Here is a 19729-nt window from a genome sequence, read left to right as displayed (position 1 = left end):
AGATACCCATGTACCTGTCTAAATACTTCCTTAATGTTAACGAAGTCCACACCCACAACATCATGAGGGAGTGTAACAAACCATGTGCAACCCAGATTCGGCACAAACAAGGGACTAAATTATTTTCGCTCCTATGCCACCAAAATGTGGAACGCCCTACCAACAGTCATTAAGACATGCAAATCCCTTGACTCCTTCAAAACCGCTCTCAAAGGGCACCTACGAATGGCTACAATTCGAAACTGGCCCCCGTAAAATCTGAATACCCCCCACACGCCCACCCCTTTTTCTCCTCACTGTATATGTTTCTTTTTACCTCCTTTATGATGAATTCCTGTTCTGTTCTTTGGCTAAATAGAATTGTATAGTTGTACGTCTCTAAATGTTTCGATGAATTGAAGGTGGACCCTCTTGTAAACAAGTGTAATGCATTATCGGGTCGTCCACTCACAGTTAACAGTTTTTGTATTGAGTTGTGCTTGAAATGTACTGTAATTCTGCAAACTGTTAATACTTCAATCAATCAATCAAAAACACTGTCCCCAAACAGTAGCTATACGGCCATGCTACATTAGGCCGACTTCGTTAATTGCGCCTGTCAGTGTGGCCATGGCCATGTAGCTATCCTTAAAATATGTCACATCTGTTTGAAAGTAACTATTGTTCAAGTTAATGCCACACAATAATCTAGTGATGCACCGAATATTCGGCCGCAGAAAATATTCGGCACAAAATGGATAAAAATGCATTTTCGGCCTATTCGGTTTCGGCCCAAATAGGCAGAAAATATATCACCGAATAGTGTATGCAAATAATGCATTCAAAAGAGCAGAATAAATGTTTTATGGATCCATAATAGTGATTATTATTTAAGTTACGTTTTGCCATAACCATAACAAAACATTTGTAGAATCAAACTCAGCTCTTAATTGGTTAAGTGGGGATACTAAAACAGCGATATTCAGTTACACTTCATACCAATTATACTGTGCGGGTGTAGGTATGTTAAGTGATAACCACTTTCAACATGGCATTATAGGCAAAAGCTTTCTAAATCTTTCAAATTTTCCAAAAATCTACAAGTTTGTAGGTCAACTATTTTTGCTATTTGTTGTACAACAAAGTAAAGTAGTGCTTAAGTGGCATTCTGGACTAGACCTGTCTGGCTGGAAACATTGTGGTTGCAAGGACTGCACTTTCAGCTACTGGACTGTGTCACAGTCATTACCAGGTGATTGAGAGATTATTTATTCTTTACTTACTCTGTATAAACATACTATTTTAATCGTTGTGAGTTGGTTTTGACATGATTATATGGGCACATTAACATTTCCTAATAATGATGACTCATTCAGGCAAGCTGGTACAGTGGTACACCCTTCTTGAGATTCTAATTAACTGCCTTTTCTGTGGAATTTCTTAACCTCAGACTTCCCAGTAATTCTGATAACATTGACACACTTCCATGGAACAGTGCACAGACGTTTAGTCAGTGCACTGTTCTGTTCCGTGGAAGAAAATACTTTGCTACATTAACATTACTAAATGCATGGTCAGGGACCACATGCAATACCTCCACGGACCACTAGTGGTCCACGGACCACCTGTTGAAAACCCCTGCTATAAATGTATCTGACTGGACCACTCCCCTCAGGACCCCTGAGGGTCCCCGGACCGCACTTTGAGAACCACTGGTCCATGCTTCACGTTGTTCACGTTGTAACATGTTATGTTATGTTGTTGTTTTTTCTCTCTAAAATAATACTGTTCTAGAATACCTATGTAGTAGATCACTGGCACACATCTCGCTATTTCAAGTGCATGTTTTGTTTGCACATGTAATGTCTTCGCTATGTAGCCTACAGGCAGGATAATTATGTTCCCACCTTTCTCAGGTTACTTAACCAAGAACAAAAGTCAGTAGCCTAGATACGCTCGCATCGACGCATCATTCGCACTAGTAGCCTACACACGAAATCTAGCTAACCATCGACTATGATGGAACAAACCGTTTTACAGACGACGAGGACTGCTTTCCAAATCCAACAGAATAGAAAACTGACCGAAGTGTATAAGAGAACAGTTCGTCTGGACACCGAGAAACCGCTGAGAGTTCTACATGTAATTGGAACCGTTTTAAAGGTGACACTCAACAGGTAGGCTATACAAAGAACAACAAATGACTATTGTGCATTTTGCTGGGTTGTGTTCACATAGGGCATAGGCTATATAGACCTGTCACCTGTGGGAATGTCAAATACGAAATACCGGTATGCTCATTTTGTAGGCTGTTATCATTTAATCATCTCCTTTTCGACCTTTTGTAATTGTAAACATAACATACCTGAGAGAGCTCGAGCTCAGATCTCTACAAAATGGCGAGTACTATAACCAGTTATAGTTACAGTGACTGATATGACGAGTTGTTTTGTTTCACTTTTACACAATCAGAGAGCGTTTCGATCGCATCGCCAGTTTCATGCAAGTTTGCACAAAACACAAAATTGACGAATGAATGGCTATTTACCCTGAACATAATCAACGCATTGTTGCACTGACTCACATCGGATGGCGGATGCGGTGTGTGTGTGTTGGGGGAGGGCCCCTCCCCCAACACACACACACCCGGAGGGGTGGGGAGATTATAGGTAGTCTGTCTGACCATTGACCAATCATCAACTACATCATGCATGCCTGCAACGCGCAGCCTTTATAAACAGTTGCAGCAGGAATGCACGGCACGGCACGGCACTTACTTTAGAAAGAGTAGTAGGCTACTGTAACTGTAGTAGTAGGCAGTGCTATTACGGCGCCGTACGCACGCAGTAGGCTTAGGCTAATAGCCTATTAAAACTCAGCTCCAGACATTGCAGTCGTAGACTCCGTAGACTAGAGGAATAACGATGACCCATACACGGACGCTCAGACTAGATAGTGGGAAAACCACAAACGTTATGCACGTGGTCGGGACGGAACTCATTGTTAATATCAACAGGTAAGCCAACAATTACCACTAAGTCTACGTTGGTGTTCAAAGTAGTTTAGCATGGCAAAAATAGAAATACACTTATTTCTCCAAGTAAAAAAAGAAAGGTAGAGTGATGGATGGATCATGATTGGAGAGGATGGGAGGACCCCGGCATCTCTTGTGGTTAAGGAGTGCATTTGAAATGGTTGTGTGCTTTGCTTTTTTGATATGCTGGTGTAGGGGTGGGCAACCTTTTTATATAGTTTTCATTTTCCAAGGCTGGCATGAACACCCAGACATTGAACACCAATATTTATTTTATGTCTTATTAAAGGATGCCAAATAGAAAAATACAACTATAGAACCAAGAGTGAGTAAATAATTAAATATAAATATAGCTGACCATCTCGGATGAAAAGTTTGTGTAGATAAGCTTATCCACAACCAAATGATACAATGTGGTGATATTGCTTATATTCACCATTCATAATGTGTAGGATGTAAGTTGGAATGGCTTGTTCTATGCCCACAAATAAAACAAAGAGTGAATTGTGTCAGGAGGTCATTTATATTCTGTCCTTGCAGTGAGTGAGAGAGGTCTTTATACAGTCAAGACAATGAGCATCAGCCTCGACCTTCGGGAGCTGAGCGGTACAAGCCCAAAGTCCAAATTAGTGTTTTGGTTGTGTTCAGTTAGTGTCGCTATATTCATGTTTTTGCATTTAGTTTTCTTTTCATAGCATATTCTAGAATAATTTTCACCTGTTGATTTTATGCAAAAAGTGCAAGATGTAATTATTGTGCAGTTGCTACATCTTTAACTAATTTGTGCTGTCACAGTATTTCTGATTACTGGTTTCATAAATACTTTAGATGTGTATTGTGTGTGTGTGTGTGTGTGTGTGTGTGTGTGTGTGTGTGTGTGTGTGTGTGTGTGTATACCCTTATAAAATAGACCACAACCACTCACATTACACATTATATTACATAACATGTGAGTGATGCAGCTTCATGCGTGAATCCGGCTGTAAATTTAGAGCTGGCTATATCCACCTGTTGTCTGTTGAAATAAGAGATCACTAGTCCATGACTCCATGCCCAGCATGCTGTGCACATGCAAACTATGCGCAGACACTTGGGACCATTACTGTCAGTCTGGCACTAATGATCCCATATAGTGTCAAAAATGGTAATGAACAGCTTCATTTTGGGAAAATGTTACAAAATCACATTCAAATTCAATACATTTTAACAGCGTTCCCAAGGTTATGAAATTCCTAGAAATATTTTGAAATTGGAAAATACATTTTCTAGTCCTGGAAAAGGTTTAGAATTAATCAAGGGTCCTGGAAATATAGCTGGCTATGCATTGTTTTTGGCTATTGATTTTGTTAATTAAAAAAACTAACATTACACAAAATAGGTAACATAAGTTGTTGTTTGCCAACGGGCAGCGCGATTGCAGCCTAATATGTACCAGTATGTGACACAAATTACAGATCTACAAGCTCACAACGTGCTGAAGCATGATCCTATGCCCTGGATAGGTGCTGAAGCAAAACATTTGGCACAAAAGTTCGAATAGAATTATAGCATAATATATATATAATGCTTTATTGTTGCTACACTAGTAAGAGATTCATTATTGTGCTGAATGATTGTTATAGGCCTGGAAATTGGGTTAAATATTCTGGAAAAGTTTGGGAACATTTTTCAAATGTGTGGGAACTCTGATTTTAAAGTTACCAACTCACTGAAATATGCATGACAATATAAAAGTCAGTCAGTGTCCGCCAACCACACATTATTGGTGCAACATGTCTATAATGCTTGTTAGGCTACTTTCCAGTACTGTTGGTGCCTTACTTTACTTGTGAGAAGACAAACTACTCCTTCTGAAAAGCCTGTATTTTTGTTAAAGTAGTTCTATTTTGTGTAAACACAGCCCTGGCGTGCATCACAAATGCTTGGTTTGATTGTTCTTCCTTTTCAAGGAGTGCCCCTCCACAATCCAAGTACTTCTCTGTGAAGGGTAGTCCAAAGGTGCGCTATCAGATCTCCCCACAACCTGAGGAGGTTGCACCCCTCTCTCCCGTTCCTCTTCTTGGGAACACAGTGCTTCTCATCACCTTGAATGAAGCCAGTCTGTTTGAAAATGAGAGCAAGGTGAGATGCATGACACTTATTATATCATATGCAAATCGTTCTCAAACTCTTAAGAATAATTGTACCACAATTAGTTCTTACCTCATGATTTCCTTGGCTGAGTGAGGCATTCTAATGAGTGCCAGTATCTCAATTTACAATTTAGGCATTTAGCAGACGGTCTTAATCCAGAGCGATTTACAGTAAACTCATGGTAATACATAGAAATAGTCATCAAGAAGCATAAGCCAGCTAAGAAACTAGCTGGCTACGGCGGTCTCCCGATCATGTCCATATGAAACCAACCAGGGTACTGTCAGTGTTCACACACCGCTCTCCCATTCACTGTCAGTGGTACGGTTGCAGTGCCACTGCAGAGATGCCTTCCTTTATGTGTTAACTTAACTTCCTTCTCGTAGGATTGGTGTGTACTCGGAGAAATGCTTATAAACTGCTTGTACGAAAAACATGTCATGTTAGATAGCCATTTCGAAAAGAAGAAGCACGCACAACTCCAACTGTCTCAAGCTCTTGGAACATTTAACCAGGAAACACTTTAGAAGAAGGAGAATACTAGATTTACAACGCTGAAAAAGGCCCCTGGCCGAAACGTGTTCGTTGTGTTGCTGTTTGCAGCATACCTTTCCCATGTAAGATGAAACAATAAAGTGCCTTAAAGGACTATTCCGTGAGTGATGTTAGATAGCCACCCTCAAACATTCACATGTTTGTTATATTGCTGCCTTTGATGTGTTCTACCTGTTTAGTGTCTAGGCAACTTGAATTTACTAGTTTGAATACTCGTCTTGATGTCAACCTTAGCATGTGTACAATCATAATTCTTACATAATGGTATTGTCATATTCTATGAATTTGTAAATTGTATTCATCTATATATCTTTTTAAAGCTATCAGTCCAGTACTATGGGGCAGATAAAGGAGTCTTGAGCAAAGCAGTACTGCATATCACGGCTGTCGGTATGTAAGAGCCTGATAAAACACCCTTGCAAAATGTTTTAACAGATTGCATACCGGTAGTGTGAATGTGTTCAAATGTATTCCAATATGCCACTAGACTCAAGAATGTATTTCATGGCTGCCTTACATACTGTAAATATATTTGCTTACAATATCCTAGATAAGCTCTTATACTTGGTAATTATGAGAATCCCAAATGTAAAATCACCGGTCAGTCATGTATCATTCATAAATACTGGGGCAGAGAACCTTGACTCATATGTTCGGTTTCTGTTACCGTAGTTATTTAGTCCATGGTCGTGTCATGGATTAATCACTGTATTGTGTAAATAACGATCTCTGATTGAAACTATGGTAAATTATAAAGCACTTATGCCAAATTCCAAATGACCCCATGTCATAATCTTAGCATGAATTATAATGATTTTGGAATCTCCTGTACAGAGATCTCTCTGGATGTGGACGCTGACAGAGACGGTCAAGTGGAGAACAACAACTCCAAGAAGGTGAGCTAAATTTTCCATTTGCGATTTGCAAATCGGATCAACTTGGTGGACAAAGAGTTCAAAAGCCTTGAGCTGTGACTGTTCTCTTATCAAGTGTTTGTTGTCTATTCTCTAGGGGTCCTGGGCTTGGGGTCCCAATGGGCATGGGGCCATTCTATTGGTCAACTGTGACTCAGAGCGTACCTGGTGGAAGAAACCAGACACTGAGCAGGACCAAATCTCCAAAGTGTCAGGTAAATCATAATGGCTAGGGCCTCTATTTTGGGGAAGCAGGCAAACTGGTGTAAAGCGCAGTCAGATGGTGATAGTTTCTGGAGTGGAGATGGAAAGATGAGCCAATCAGTACCTGGCAGTATGTTAGACACAACCATTTACCATTTGTCATCAATCAATTTAACATGCATTAATCAACAACTAGAACACTGGTCGGAGTAGCTGCAGAGCAACAGTACAAATCAATTTAAACTTGAATAGTTTAAGAAGTTAAAAGTGAAACTTGTGTTTGAAAATAAAAACCTGCTTCTCCAATGTCTAGGCTACCTCTCCCAAATATATTCCAAAGAAGGGGAAATAGAAAAAGGGTCACAATCAGAAAGGATTCGTTTACTTGTTTTCTTTTTGACCATCCGGCCTGATGAAGGGCCAGATGACCAAAAACAACAAAGCATTTTGTTGTTGGTAATGGCATCTGGCCTTCATCAGTGAGTTACGAAGGTTGGATGGCCAAAGACAACAAAGGTTTTGTTGTTTGTAATGTCATAAGACAGATGATTACAAACGAGTAAACGGATCCTTTCTGAATGTAACCCTTGTTCCATTAATGTGAACAGTTTACAATCGGACAATGACCAGATGGTAAGAGTGTGATGGGATAGAAATAATTCCAAATAAGGTGAACCACTTGGTACTGGGTTTGAGGCCCTTCGGACCTTCATTAGCCATTGAGTTTGTAATTTTAGGTCAAAAAAATGATAAAAACACAATCTCCACAGGCACGCTCGCTATGGGGGCCCAATAGAAATTACTGGCCCAGGGGCCTCGTGGGGGTTGATCCGTCCCTGGGTCGCCTATTTTCCACACTGTTCCCACGGAGCTCTCAATAGAAGCATCTGAGCAGCCTGAAGTTGTAAAAGGAATTGTCAACTTCTATTTTAAATGTAATGTCATCACAGGTTTACAGGTGTAAATAGTGATTGAATTATTTTCAGTACAAGCTCACACAAATTGCTAGCCTGGCGGGAACAGACTCATAGCATGGATTCACTGACGCGTTCATTCTTTAGGAGTTATGACTGTGGCATTGCCTCTATAAAACTTTTTCTTTTGTTTTTGTTCAGATCTGAAGGATATGTCCCCGATGAAAGTGCGCACCAGGGGACCGGCTAAGCTCCCAGAGGGCTACAAGCTAACCATGCACATTTCCAAGTCAGACGCAGAAAGTGTCAGAGTCTTCAGGGACAAGTCCATTAACACTGACGGTGTACACAATACCATCAGTGAGTAGAATATAAGTGCTCCTGTCATTTACATATTATTTATAAAAATCAATCTAACCACTTTAATCTAACCATCGGCTATTTGAAAATAGACATGATCACAACGTGGTGCGATGTGACACAAAGTGTGCTACAGGGACCCATATGGTGTCCTTGAAAATAAAACGTTTGAATACATGTTGTAGTTTATTACGGTCTTGAACTCTTCTGCTACTAGTGGGTCTACTTGTCTCTTCCACAGAGTACTTGTTTAGTGCATTCGTCCAGGACTACCCTCTAGTGCTGAGCAGTAAAGACTTGTCTAAAGAAGTGCCTTACCTTGGTGGCGCCGCTGAGATGAACTTCTATGTGGAAGGCCTCAGGTTCCCAGACAAAGACTTTGACGGCCTCATTACAATCCACCTCAGTCTGCTGGAGCCCATTGCTCCGGTAGGCCACATTAATGGAATCCACTATTTCTTATGTCTTCTGTCTTATTCATTCTCCCCCAAAAATCAATAACCCCCCCCACCCATTGTTTTGACAGGGTTTTCCAAAGACGCCCATCTTCACAGATACGGTGGTGTTCCGTATCGCACCCTGGATCATGACCCCAAACACCCTCCGACCCATAGAGGTGTTTGTCTGCAGGTGATAACCATGATGATGATGTTGCTAAAAGGGTTCCGTACCATATGTGACTAAATTTAACCGAGGGACTGCCATTGTCATATGAAAGCAGGGAATCATAGCTTCAAATTGACATATTGGTTGTTCAGTTTGAGCCACCAGTTTTGGAGATATGGCTTATAGAGTAATGTCTTAAAACATTACACCTAGCTATACATGTTTAAGCATTTGTTTCATATTTACATGTCGATTTCAGCTCTGACACTTATTTCAGACATGCTCTAGTTAGAATGTGAAGAGTCTGCCTGTGCTATTAACTCATTTTGGATAAAAATAAAAACGTTTTACTCCTGTGAAAAGCTGGAGTTTGCGCGATGGCAGGCTCTCAGTCAAATCTGGTCACATATTACATATGTTTGTAGAGATAAACTAATGCTGGCGATTTTACTGTGTACTACTCATAGACTGTAAACTAAAGGTACTACTGTTACATTGTGAGACATTTATGGAGTACAGTACATAACACTGATGGTGTCATCTGCAAACAGAAGCAGAGGCACTAGTTAACAGCTGAAGTTGCAACTTTTAATGTTTTTTCTTTGTGCGGTAACATTGACAGCACGCAAGATAACAACCAGTTCCTCAAAGAAATGACCAAGCTGGTCCAGAGCAACAACTTGAAGCTCAAAGTGTGCTATGAGTACATGAACAGGGGAGATCGCTGGATGCAGGTAAAAAAAACAACATGAACAGCTACACTACACAGCTACATTATTAGCTGCCAGTTGTTGCTGCTACATTTCCCATAATATTAAAAAAACTTTATTTATATGGAACCTTTTTAGACAAAGTCACAAAGTGCTTAACAATATAAAAACAACAGTGAATCATGATACATAATCAATTACAACAAGGCAGTGTACAATTACAGTGTCTTAAATCTTGTATATTTATGGTTGGAGTTATCCAATTAAATAGAGCAGGGGTTTTCAACAGGTGACCACTGGTGGTCTGTGGAAGTATTGCATGTGGTCCCTGACCATGCATTTAGTAATGTAGGATTTGTTGATTTAAAAAAAAAAAAGTCTTAGATGATCAACAGTGAACTGAATGACTTGGTGACCTATGATGACTGACCATGTAGTCATTTTACTGACAAGTTGGAGGTCAAGAAATTCAACAGAATCTCAAGAGGGGAAGTGCACCGGATTGTCTGGTTGTGTCATCATTAATACTAGGAAATTATAGTCATTGGTTGAGAAATGGCAGGATGTATTATGTATACACATGGGATGCATGGCAAGTGTTACAAAAGCACAAATCTTAGCCCATATCCCAACACAAGTGGTGGTCAGGTCAGGGTGGTGGTCCCTCGTTCACAATCAGTTGAACCCCTGCAATAGAGGGTAAAGTAACATTTCCAACAAGTGGTGGTTGCAAAGATAGCAATAGGACAATTGAGGATGTTGAAAAAGATATATTATGGAATCTATGAATGGATATCTTGACTATTCGAAAACAAGGCTTCTAGCTCGAGGGTGGTAACAATGTTTCTTGGCTGTTTGATACACATCATTGAATTGGTATCCAATGATTTATCAGATGGCAGTGATAATTCAGTACAAATTATGCCAATGCCTTATCTTATGATCTCATATCATCTGGTTGGACTCTTCCCAAATCCAGGATGAGTTGGAGTTTGGCTACATCGACTCTCCTCACCAACGGTTTCCCGTTGTTCTGGATTCCCCTCGAGACCGTGGCCTTAAGGACTTTCCATACGATGTCCTACTGGTGAGAAGCAGCCATGCAAATGCATGGAGACAAAATCAGCAATTTCTGTGTGGCCTCTGCTTAATTTGAACCCGGTCTTACTGCAGTGCAACGGTGTGAATATAGCAGATCTACAGGCTCATTTGTGGGCTTGTGGACGTACTACTGTCAGTACGAAGTATGAATAAGGCTTCTGTCTTAAACAATAGTTTCATTGGATGTCTTCTCAGGGCCCAGATTTTGGCTATGTGACACGGATGGCTGAGGACGGTGAGGTAGGCAGCCTGGATTCCTTTGGTAACCTGGAGGTTAGTCCTCCTGTGGTGGTGAATGGGAGGAACTACCCTCTGGGCAGAGTCATCATTGGAGTGGCGTTCCCCACGTGAGTGTCTAACACACTGTATGGCACTGACTCATTCATGTGTATAATACAAATAAATAACATATGTTTATTATTGTCTAATTATATTTAACTTGTTAATTAACCGCTTAAACACTTAAACCCCTATATTTGCTTACATCAATAGAGAAAATGGCTAATCTACAAGCTCACAACGTGTCACAATATCTTGTAGATTTGCTATTCTCACCGCACAGCCACCAATTTTCACCAGATGTTTGGGGGGGGGGGGGGCTCTACATGTGGGCCTGTACAAAGGCTAGTACACATTTAAACATGTGGAGGTGTTGGACTGTACATTTAAGATGATCCTTTTGAAACTTCTCAAAGGAACTTTCAAGGCCAATTTTAGTCTGGAATGCAGGTCATTCCACGACATTTTAACAAATCCTTTTTTTTTCTTTTTCTTTTTTGAAAAATATATTCCTCATAATAATAATAATAATAATACCTGATGATCATGTTTTAGGGTGGAACAGCACTCCATCTTTAAGATAAATTTGATATTGAGTATTATTATATTATGCACAGTGAATACATTGACTGAGCGTGCACAATCAAGTGAAATGCTATGCTTTTTATTAAAGGGCAGTTCAAGGCCGCAACATGGCTCAAGTGGTTCAAGACTTCCTCTGGGCACAGAAGGTGCAGGATCCCATCGCTCTGTTCTCTGATTGGCTCTTTGTCGGCCATGTGGACGAATTTATGACTTTTGTGCCGGCGCCTGACAGAAAAGTAAATATTCCTTCTCAAACAAACGCAATCAAAAGTGCTACTAAGTAAACAAGACTAGAGATAAAGAGAGCCTAAGCCGTTTGCTTCACTTTATTCCCTTTGAAGCTCATGAAGACACCAGAGTTAATGTCGTCTTGTGTCCCTGTGCAGGGCTTTGAAGACACCAGAGTTAATGTTGTCTTGTGTCCCTGTGCAGGGCTTTGAAGACACCAGAGTTAATGTTGTCTTGTGTCCCTGTGCAGGGCTTTGAAGACACCAGAGTTAATGTTGTCTTGTGTCCCTGTGCAGGGATTTGAAGACACCAGAGTTAATGTTGTCTTGTGTCCCTGTGCAGGGATTTGAAGACACCAGAGTTAATGTTGTCTTGTGTCCCTGTTCAGGGCTTCCGGCTGTTACTGGCAAGTCCAGATGCAGGCTACAAACTATTCAAAGGCTTACAGAATGATGGGCATGGACAAGCCAAAATGTTTGAGGGTGAGCCTTGCTGATTTTGTTTTGTAATGCATTTTATTATGGTTTATCCATGTTGTACTGTACATTAGCACATTTTTATGGGTGGCAATAGTGGCTAGAGAGGCCTCCTGGTAATCGAAGGTCACCGGTCAAATATTTTTGAATAGTTCAACTTGCCGATCTACATCAACACGTTGTGAGCTTGTCGATTGGCTATTTGAACTATTCAAATGTTGAAAAGTCTTAGATGATCAACAGTGAACTGAATGACTTGGTGACCTATGATGACTGACCATGTAGTCATTTTACTGACAAGTTGGAGGTCAAGAAATTCAACAGAATCTCAAGAGGGGAAGTGCACCGGATTGTCTGGTTGTGTCATCATTAATACTAGGAAATTATAGTCAATGGACCATTGGTTGAGAAATGGCAGGATGTATTATGTATACACATGGGATGCATGGCAAGTGTTACAAAAGCACAAATCTTAGCCCATATCCCAACACAAGTGGTCCCCAGGTTGGTTCTAAGTCAGGGTGGTGGTCCCTCGTTCACAATCAGTTGAACCCCTGCAATAGAGGGTAAAGTAACATTTCCAACAAGTGGTGGTTGCAAAGATAGCAATAGGACAATTGAGGATGTTGAAAAAGATATATTAATATGGTAAAAAAAATGGTAAAAAAAAGGCAAAGAAGTTTAGGAATAAGGGGTTTAGCGGTGACAAATGGAGCCCTTAGTCTTAAACCCTAAAAGCTCACCCCCAAGAAAGCACTCAGAGTCATGACCACCTGAGCAGCCATCACCTGAATTTCATCCATGGGATTAAATAAACGTTTACCTTTTTACTATTTTACTTTACTATTATATTATTTAGTCTTGTATCATGTATACATTAACCGGGGTCCCCCAAGGGTCTATAATTGGTCTCCTCCCTTTTCCCTCTTCAATGAATCTCTTCGCTACAAATTGATCTACTGTATAAGCTTTTTGTCAGAATGTCGGCAAACGATCGTCTGTTTTGCCCGCCTATTATGTTGCGCCCAGTATAGGGATGCTAAAGTTTAAGTTGTTCACTTTCATTTCCAAAGCAATAATGTGTTCAGGGTGAGTGAACATGACAGAGGTGACACACTCGCGCACGTGACATGTCACTCAATCTGTTGAATGTCTCCTTTTCAAAAAGGTCTGACTCTGGAGTCAGCGGAACCGATCACAGTAGACGAGCTCCTCAATGATGAGTCACTCCAAGACGAAAATAACTATGTGCAGGTGAGTGGGAAACATTTAAGCTTGACTCACTTGTTTACCAAAGTGATTTGGTTAGCAGCACATAATCAGGATTCAAGTTGAACAAACGAGCTCTGTTCTGCCATTGCATGTAGGCTTTCTTAAGTCGACAGGGACCTGAAATAAAAGTTTGCATTTAAAAAAAGGTCATCACATATTTGGACATTTTAGAACTTGTAATAATAATCATACACAATTGTTTTATGTTCCCACCCCCCCCACCCCCCCACACACAGAGCTGTATAGATTGGAACAGGGACGTCCTGAAGAGAGAGCTGGGTCTGGACGATGAGGACATCATTGATGTGCCCATCCTGTTCAAGCTGATTACCGGGGAAGACGGAGAAAAGTTATATGAGAACAGAGCCGTGGCCTACTACCCAGATATGGTCTGAGCAAGCACACCTCATTATGTTCATCATGACTGATTTTAGAACGAATGTCCCACACAATGTAGCCTATCTACAAGCTCACAAGTCACAACGCATCCCACATTGGCTTTTCCCCCCGCTGCAGTGCGCCGTAGTAAAACAGGGCATAAAAATAAGCTCTAAGATTTCATTGGTGCAAAAGAGACAAATTACTGATTTATTTTTGGTAACATTTCGAGCCAACAGGCTCTTCCTTAGACTTACAAAGGTCTGAGTAAGACATTAACATTGCCTACACAAAGCTACAAATGGGAGACGGCCTTTTTTGGGGAGACAGCATTCTAGCCGACGGGGCAACGGTCCGCTCCGCAGCGGGGGGACATTCGCTGCGATGCGAAAAAGCGATGGTCTGACATGCGCTGCTCCCGTGCTTGCGGTTAGGGTTAGGTTAGGATTGAGGTTTCGGATCAATATGCTGTCGGAAAAAAGACCTGCACCCCTGCATAATGGTAGTCTGTTGGTGTGCAGATTGTCTTTTATTTGATTACAATTGATTAACCTTCACAGAACCCAGCCTAGTCGGTCTGGGATGTGCGTGTCTTCTGCAACAGTCATACTTCTCTCTTATCTTTTTGTCACCAGTTTCCTGCCTAGTATACATGCCTGTATAGTACAATACTTTATGGTTTGTAAAACAGACCACAGGGGTGTGGTCCCATACACCAGGGGCCCTTTAGTTAGTATTGATTTGACTAATTTGCTGCTTGTCTTTATTTAAATATGAGAGCCACTATACATTCCAGACATATTTAGTTTTTCCAGTCCACCCCTGAACAATGATCTAATGAGCAGCTTTGAGCATCAGTCTTTAGACTTAAGATTCTATGTCCAAAACAGTTACTTTTCAGGAAATGGCTTGACCACTTTCAAACTGCTTCCCTATTTTGTGCAGGACCTAGCCAAAAATGTAGTCAAATTGATAAAGTGGCATATCTACAAGCTCAAAATGCTTTGTTAGGTGTAGAACTGGTATTTTAGTTATGTTTGCATCATACGAGGAGGAATACAATGGCACAATGGTTCTCAAACATTATAATTTCAAAGACCCCCATAATGAGTGTACAAATGGAACCACAGGGACCCATAACTCTCATACCTGTAAAGGCCTAGTTTCTTAGTTTTCGGTGGTCACCTTATCAACTAAAACTAGGTATGAATAGGCCTTCCCTTAAGGGTCCATCTGGACCTCCCTTGAGGAACCCTAAGGGTCTCTGGATCCCACTTTGAGAACCACTGGAATAGGGTATTAATTTATGGTGGGGGACATGACTTATTTAGACTTGGTTACCCCCGTTCTAATTGGAACATTGGGCTATGATTACCCTCCATTTGCTCCGGTCCCTGGCAACCCTTCTTGCTCCATGCCAGCTGACATTCATCTCTCTTACAATAGGTCTTCCTTCTGTGTCTTCTTTGGCCTCCCTCTCTTCCTCTTTCCACCTTCTGGCATCCAGGCCATTGCCACACTTGCTCTCTCTTGGCAGTCAGAGTACGTGCCCAGCCATTGTGCTTCTCCTGTCAGAGACAATGTCAGACAGTGGAGATATATATATATATGAGATGCCGACAATCAAGTGTTAGGTAACACAGTTAGTGTTAGGTAATAACACAATTAGTGGCCTATGAATGAAACAGGGTAAAATAAAAACAAAACTGATTTTCCATCCTCTCATAGAATTTCTGACTGCCACACACACACACACACGGTTTCTGCTCAACAACGATATCTCTCTCCATTTCCAGGTGAACATGATTGTGTTGGGGAAAAGCCTGGGCGTCCCTAAGCCATTTGGGCCCCAGGTGAACGGACGCTGTGTCCTGGAGGCAGAGATGTGCTCACTGATGGAAGGCCTGGGCCTCACCTGTACGTTCATCGATGACTTCGCCTCCTACCACCAACAGCTGGGCGAGGTGCACTGTGGCTCCAATGTCCGCAGGGAGCCCTTTGACTTCAAATGGTGGAACCTGGAATAACCTGGGTGTGGGGTCATGTAGGAGGAGGGTACTTTAAAAACTAAAGGTCAAGATTGTTCGTTTGGAAATGTATCTTAATGCCTTAATTATGCACAAGCTTAAGTAAAGGACGTCTACTATATTTGTATAATCCTATGTTTAAATTTTTTTTTATACATGTAATGTATACAAATACAGAGGAAAATCAAATGAATGAGGGGAGGATGTTCAAGTGTCTGAATAGTCCAGACAATGTCCATGTATTTTCAAATTTGGTTAAGAACCACATTTTCTCCAGTTTTACAAATACAGGATCTCCTTAATCCTGTAGCATGTGACAGAGGAGAGGCCTGTTTCCACTTGAGCAGTATGAGAGGTCTTACTGACAAAGAGGCTGTTATCTTTTGCATAGCAGTACTGTAGGTACAGTGGCCTCAGCTGGAATTCCAAAAATCAGAGTAGGTGTACTGTAGATTATTTTTTTTCAAACCATGATGATTTTGGAACAGACCACAACATATCACCAATGACATCATGTTTGAGAAAGGACATGTGTGTTGTACCTTCATCTTTATGGCACTTTATTTTTAGCTTTATTTACAAAAGGGTGAAAAGCTATATTTACAAACAAGACTTTGAACAAGGGCTTAAGCTGACTGCAAAAATAATAATAATACAATCATCAGAATCAAGCACATAGCAAACTGGCTCAGAATCTGTGTACTGAATTGGACATACAGTACAAGCACAAGTACAGTGAGCTGACAGGTACCACACAGTAATATTCCGTTCAACCACTAGAGGGCGAAATCCACCTACTCAAAAAATGTCAAAGATCTGTGGGGGTGGTGTGAAGCTAACAAAACATTTGATCTTGACATTGAATTAGAATGTCTGCAATACAAACATAAAAAAATATGTTTTAACTCAACCTTTTCTATCTGTATGGGTGTTTTTCTTTGTAAAGAAGAAAAATGTCTGCCATTAGTGTTTTAATTTCATCAGGGACTAAAAGTACATTTCTTTTCAAATCAAACGAGCTGAATGTCAACATAATATTCCTCTATCTGTGTGTAAAAAACAGATTTATCTGAATAAAACATTTCTGAAAAAATGCCTCTATATCACCGTTATCTTCATTGAAATTAGAGGAGAGGTAATAATTATACAACAGGTTGTTTCGAGGAAGCAATCTGATTGGTTGAAATAGCCATCTAGCCATGCTTAAACGAGCATGATGGAACGCCTAATCAAACAAAATCATCTGTGCTCCCAGAGAGGGTGGCTAGTCTAGTGATTTGATTAGTGATTGATTGGGACATTTTCGGTCGTAGTGGATACATCGGTTATTAAAATAATTATGATTTTATTTTTTGTAGCGAATATCTTATGATGAAATTGAGTTGAGTTTAAGGGTAAAGGTCCCTGCACACCGGACGTGTTTTTCGGATTTTTAGCTGCATTTCTCCATCGGTTTTCCGAAAAACGCGTCCAGTGTGCAACCACCATCTGTTGTATAAACGCAATATTACACTTGAGGTTGTGCTTTACCGTCATTAATGGCACTGGCACGCCTGCATTCCTGCAGGCAGCGCCTCGTGTAATATTGCTTACTGTAAGTACCTTTTCTGAGGCAATGAGACTAAACCACTTGAACCCCAGCATCCATATTCTAAAGGGAACATTAGCCAAAAAGAGCAGATCTACAAGCTCACAACGTGTTGCAATGCGGTGCGTTGTGAGCTTGTAGATCGGCAAAGAGATTTGGTTCAAGCCAATTAAGTCTAGAGGGTTTAAGTGGATAAAAGTCTACTCTTAGTGGGGGTGGGAGAATTCACTGAAGCAGATTATGTAGGAAAATATATACATATCTGTCATTAGGTTTGTTTTACATTCAAGCCAGTTGGCCATTCCACTGCATGACCTTACCTCAAAGCAGCTCGCTTGACACAATCATTATAAAGGCAACTTCAAGACATGTCACAGTGTCATTCATATTCATTATTATTTTTTCTTTCTTAACAAGGTCAGTAACTAGGTCTCATTTTTTTTAAATGTAGTGCTTTTAGGGAACATACATACATATATTACACATTTAAAAATAAACCATGACATCAATGTGCACTGCATCTGGAGAAGTCAGTTGGTTTTTAGCTTTTCTGTTTGTTTTCCCTCCAAAGAAAGACAAAAACACAAGGACACAACACCTCTATGACAAGCATGGCACCAGTGTACAGAAGCAAGCAGATTTACACCATGCACAGTACTGTTTGAATACACACCCATACACGTATTTTGAAATGGTTTTATGATAAACAACTTGGACACAAAATTATGAGGGGACAGTAGCTCGCATTCTGGATTAAGACTTCCTGTCGCTGCCTCTTACTGTCCTATCTACAGGGAAAGACAACGTTGTTGATAAGTCAGTGGAATTGTCAACATTTACTTACACTGAAAATGATTTGGGAGCTTGAATGTTAATACACTGATGCTGAGAGTGAAAGTGACAATTAAGATGTATCATGACGCAAATAAACACATTTGCATTTTAAAAACAGTAGACATTCTCTGCTGAACTCTATTTTCTCCTGGAGATAATGACTGACAAGAAAAAAATGATTCAAAGTACTGTCTTAATAAAACGACAAGACCCAAGAAACACCTACAAAAAGCTGTCTAATTAACATCACCAGCACACTCAGGAGAAGAATTAGATCATCAGTAGAACGGCTTGCCACGACGGAATGACTAACCGCACATACCTGGTACATCAAAGTCTAACCAACTTACAAAAGCACAGTGGGGGTTTGTGGAGGCTGAAAAATCAACAAAACAACTGTCTGACACACAACTATCCACTCGTCTGCTCAGACAGACAGACCACACCTCCTCCGCTAAGCTGAACAAACACCGCCGATTGTTGCCGCCACGCCTCCCGATTCCTTTTCAATTCACCTTCGGCGCGGAGATCAAACAACTCCCGATCCAATCCTGCCCTTCAAAACAGGAAAGCTTTCACGCCGTGAATCCACTGAACCAGACGGGCTTCAGAGCGTTACGGGGGACTGGGGGTGGGGTGGGGGGGGGGCTAAAGAATGAGTGGGTGTGTTGGTTTTTTTACTCTGCTAAACCAGCCAATGAACAACAGTCAGAAGCGATGTTGTGGTTGTGGGACTGCTCTGGAGCCGAGTGCTAGGCTGGCCGCCCCTTCCCCTTTCCCATGCTCTGAACACTCCAAGAGGGCTTCCATGTGGGTTTAGAATGAGAGCTAGAAGGTACATACAAGTCCATGAAGCTGGGGCAGCTGTCGAGACGAGGCTGCAGGTTCACGCTGGATAAAGTGAATGTCAAAACCCCCAGGCCTCTTAACTCTGCTCGTCCTCTGCATCAGTAGTGGAATTCACGTGCCCTCGCCTCGTCTCTTGCAAGGGGTGCCTCTTATGGGAATGCTGGGTGAGAGAGAGGAAGAAAATTAGGGTTTACAGGACGACTTCAACCATTTTCAACTTATCGTCTTATGATTTGTATTTTTACAAAATTATTATTGTTCCTCACTAATGCTCATGGTAAAATGGTACCATTTTTATCTACTTGGTCTGTGTCTCATAGGAGGGCTGTGGACAGTTCCGAAACCCTTTAAGATTTCTTTCTTTCTTTTCTTTTTCTTTATTATTAACACACAAACAATGTCTTCCATTATACCATGGCAATTGTCTGTCTAACCATGGGAGAGTGGTCATCAAAAAACAATCATCCATCATCGTCCTCATAGTCCTAGGGCATGGTACTTTGTTGCACATGGTGTCTTGCACTAAAAATAGCAGATGTACAAGATGTTCACAATGTATTGCAGTGATGAGAGTACATCTGCTGTTTTTGGTGAGTGTCACTGGCGTAGAACTATGTATTTAAATTCAACTTCACCCCTAAGAGAGACAATGGTTCTAGAGGTGCTTTAAAGTGCACTTACAGAATTCACATTTAGGGCTTTA

The 19729-nt window shown here is 40.9% G+C and overlaps 2 protein-coding genes across 4 annotated transcripts in view; one reads left to right on the top strand and one right to left on the bottom strand.

Moving 5' to 3' along the window:
* The first annotated feature begins 1917 nt into the window (after nucleotides 1–1917).
* On the top strand, nucleotides 1918–18718 carry padi2 (peptidyl arginine deiminase, type II). Of its 2 annotated transcripts, none has more exons than XM_080788599.1 (16): nucleotides 1918–2156; nucleotides 4963–5134; nucleotides 6022–6091; nucleotides 6536–6597; nucleotides 6713–6830; nucleotides 7935–8093; nucleotides 8335–8522; nucleotides 8620–8723; nucleotides 9322–9433; nucleotides 10389–10496; nucleotides 10706–10857; nucleotides 11463–11610; nucleotides 11991–12084; nucleotides 13247–13332; nucleotides 13587–13739; nucleotides 15525–18717. In XM_080788599.1, the coding sequence occupies exons 1-16, from the start codon at nucleotides 1996–1998 to the stop codon at nucleotides 15753–15755; spliced, it is 2118 nt and encodes a 705-aa protein (XP_080644725.1). In that variant the 5' UTR covers nucleotides 1918–1995; the 3' UTR covers nucleotides 15756–18717. The 2 variants fall into 2 exon arrangements, with proteins under 2 accessions (XP_080644725.1, XP_080644726.1); XM_080788600.1 differs by lacking the exon at nucleotides 1918–2156 and adding an exon at nucleotides 2750–2995 and having other exon boundaries at nucleotides 15525–18718.
* Nucleotides 18719–18897: 179 nt separating this feature from the next.
* Nucleotides 18898–19729, bottom strand: part of LOC308332605 (rap1 GTPase-activating protein 1-like) — a 95037-nt gene continuing 94205 nt past the window's right edge. For both annotated transcript variants that reach the window (XM_080788579.1, XM_080788578.1), the window contains one exon: nucleotides 18898–19186. In XM_080788579.1, the coding sequence (XP_080644705.1) occupies nucleotides 19103–19186 (84 nt within the window). In that variant the 3' untranslated portion in view covers nucleotides 18898–19102. The remainder of the gene's footprint in view (nucleotides 19187–19729) is intronic.

The sequence above is a fragment of the Protomyctophum bolini genome, assembly GCF_963924005.1.
Source record: "Protomyctophum bolini genome assembly, chromosome: 2".
NCBI classification, from domain to species: domain Eukaryota; kingdom Metazoa; phylum Chordata; class Actinopteri; order Myctophiformes; family Myctophidae; genus Protomyctophum; species Protomyctophum bolini.
This window is presented reverse-complemented; position numbering and strand designations above follow the sequence as displayed.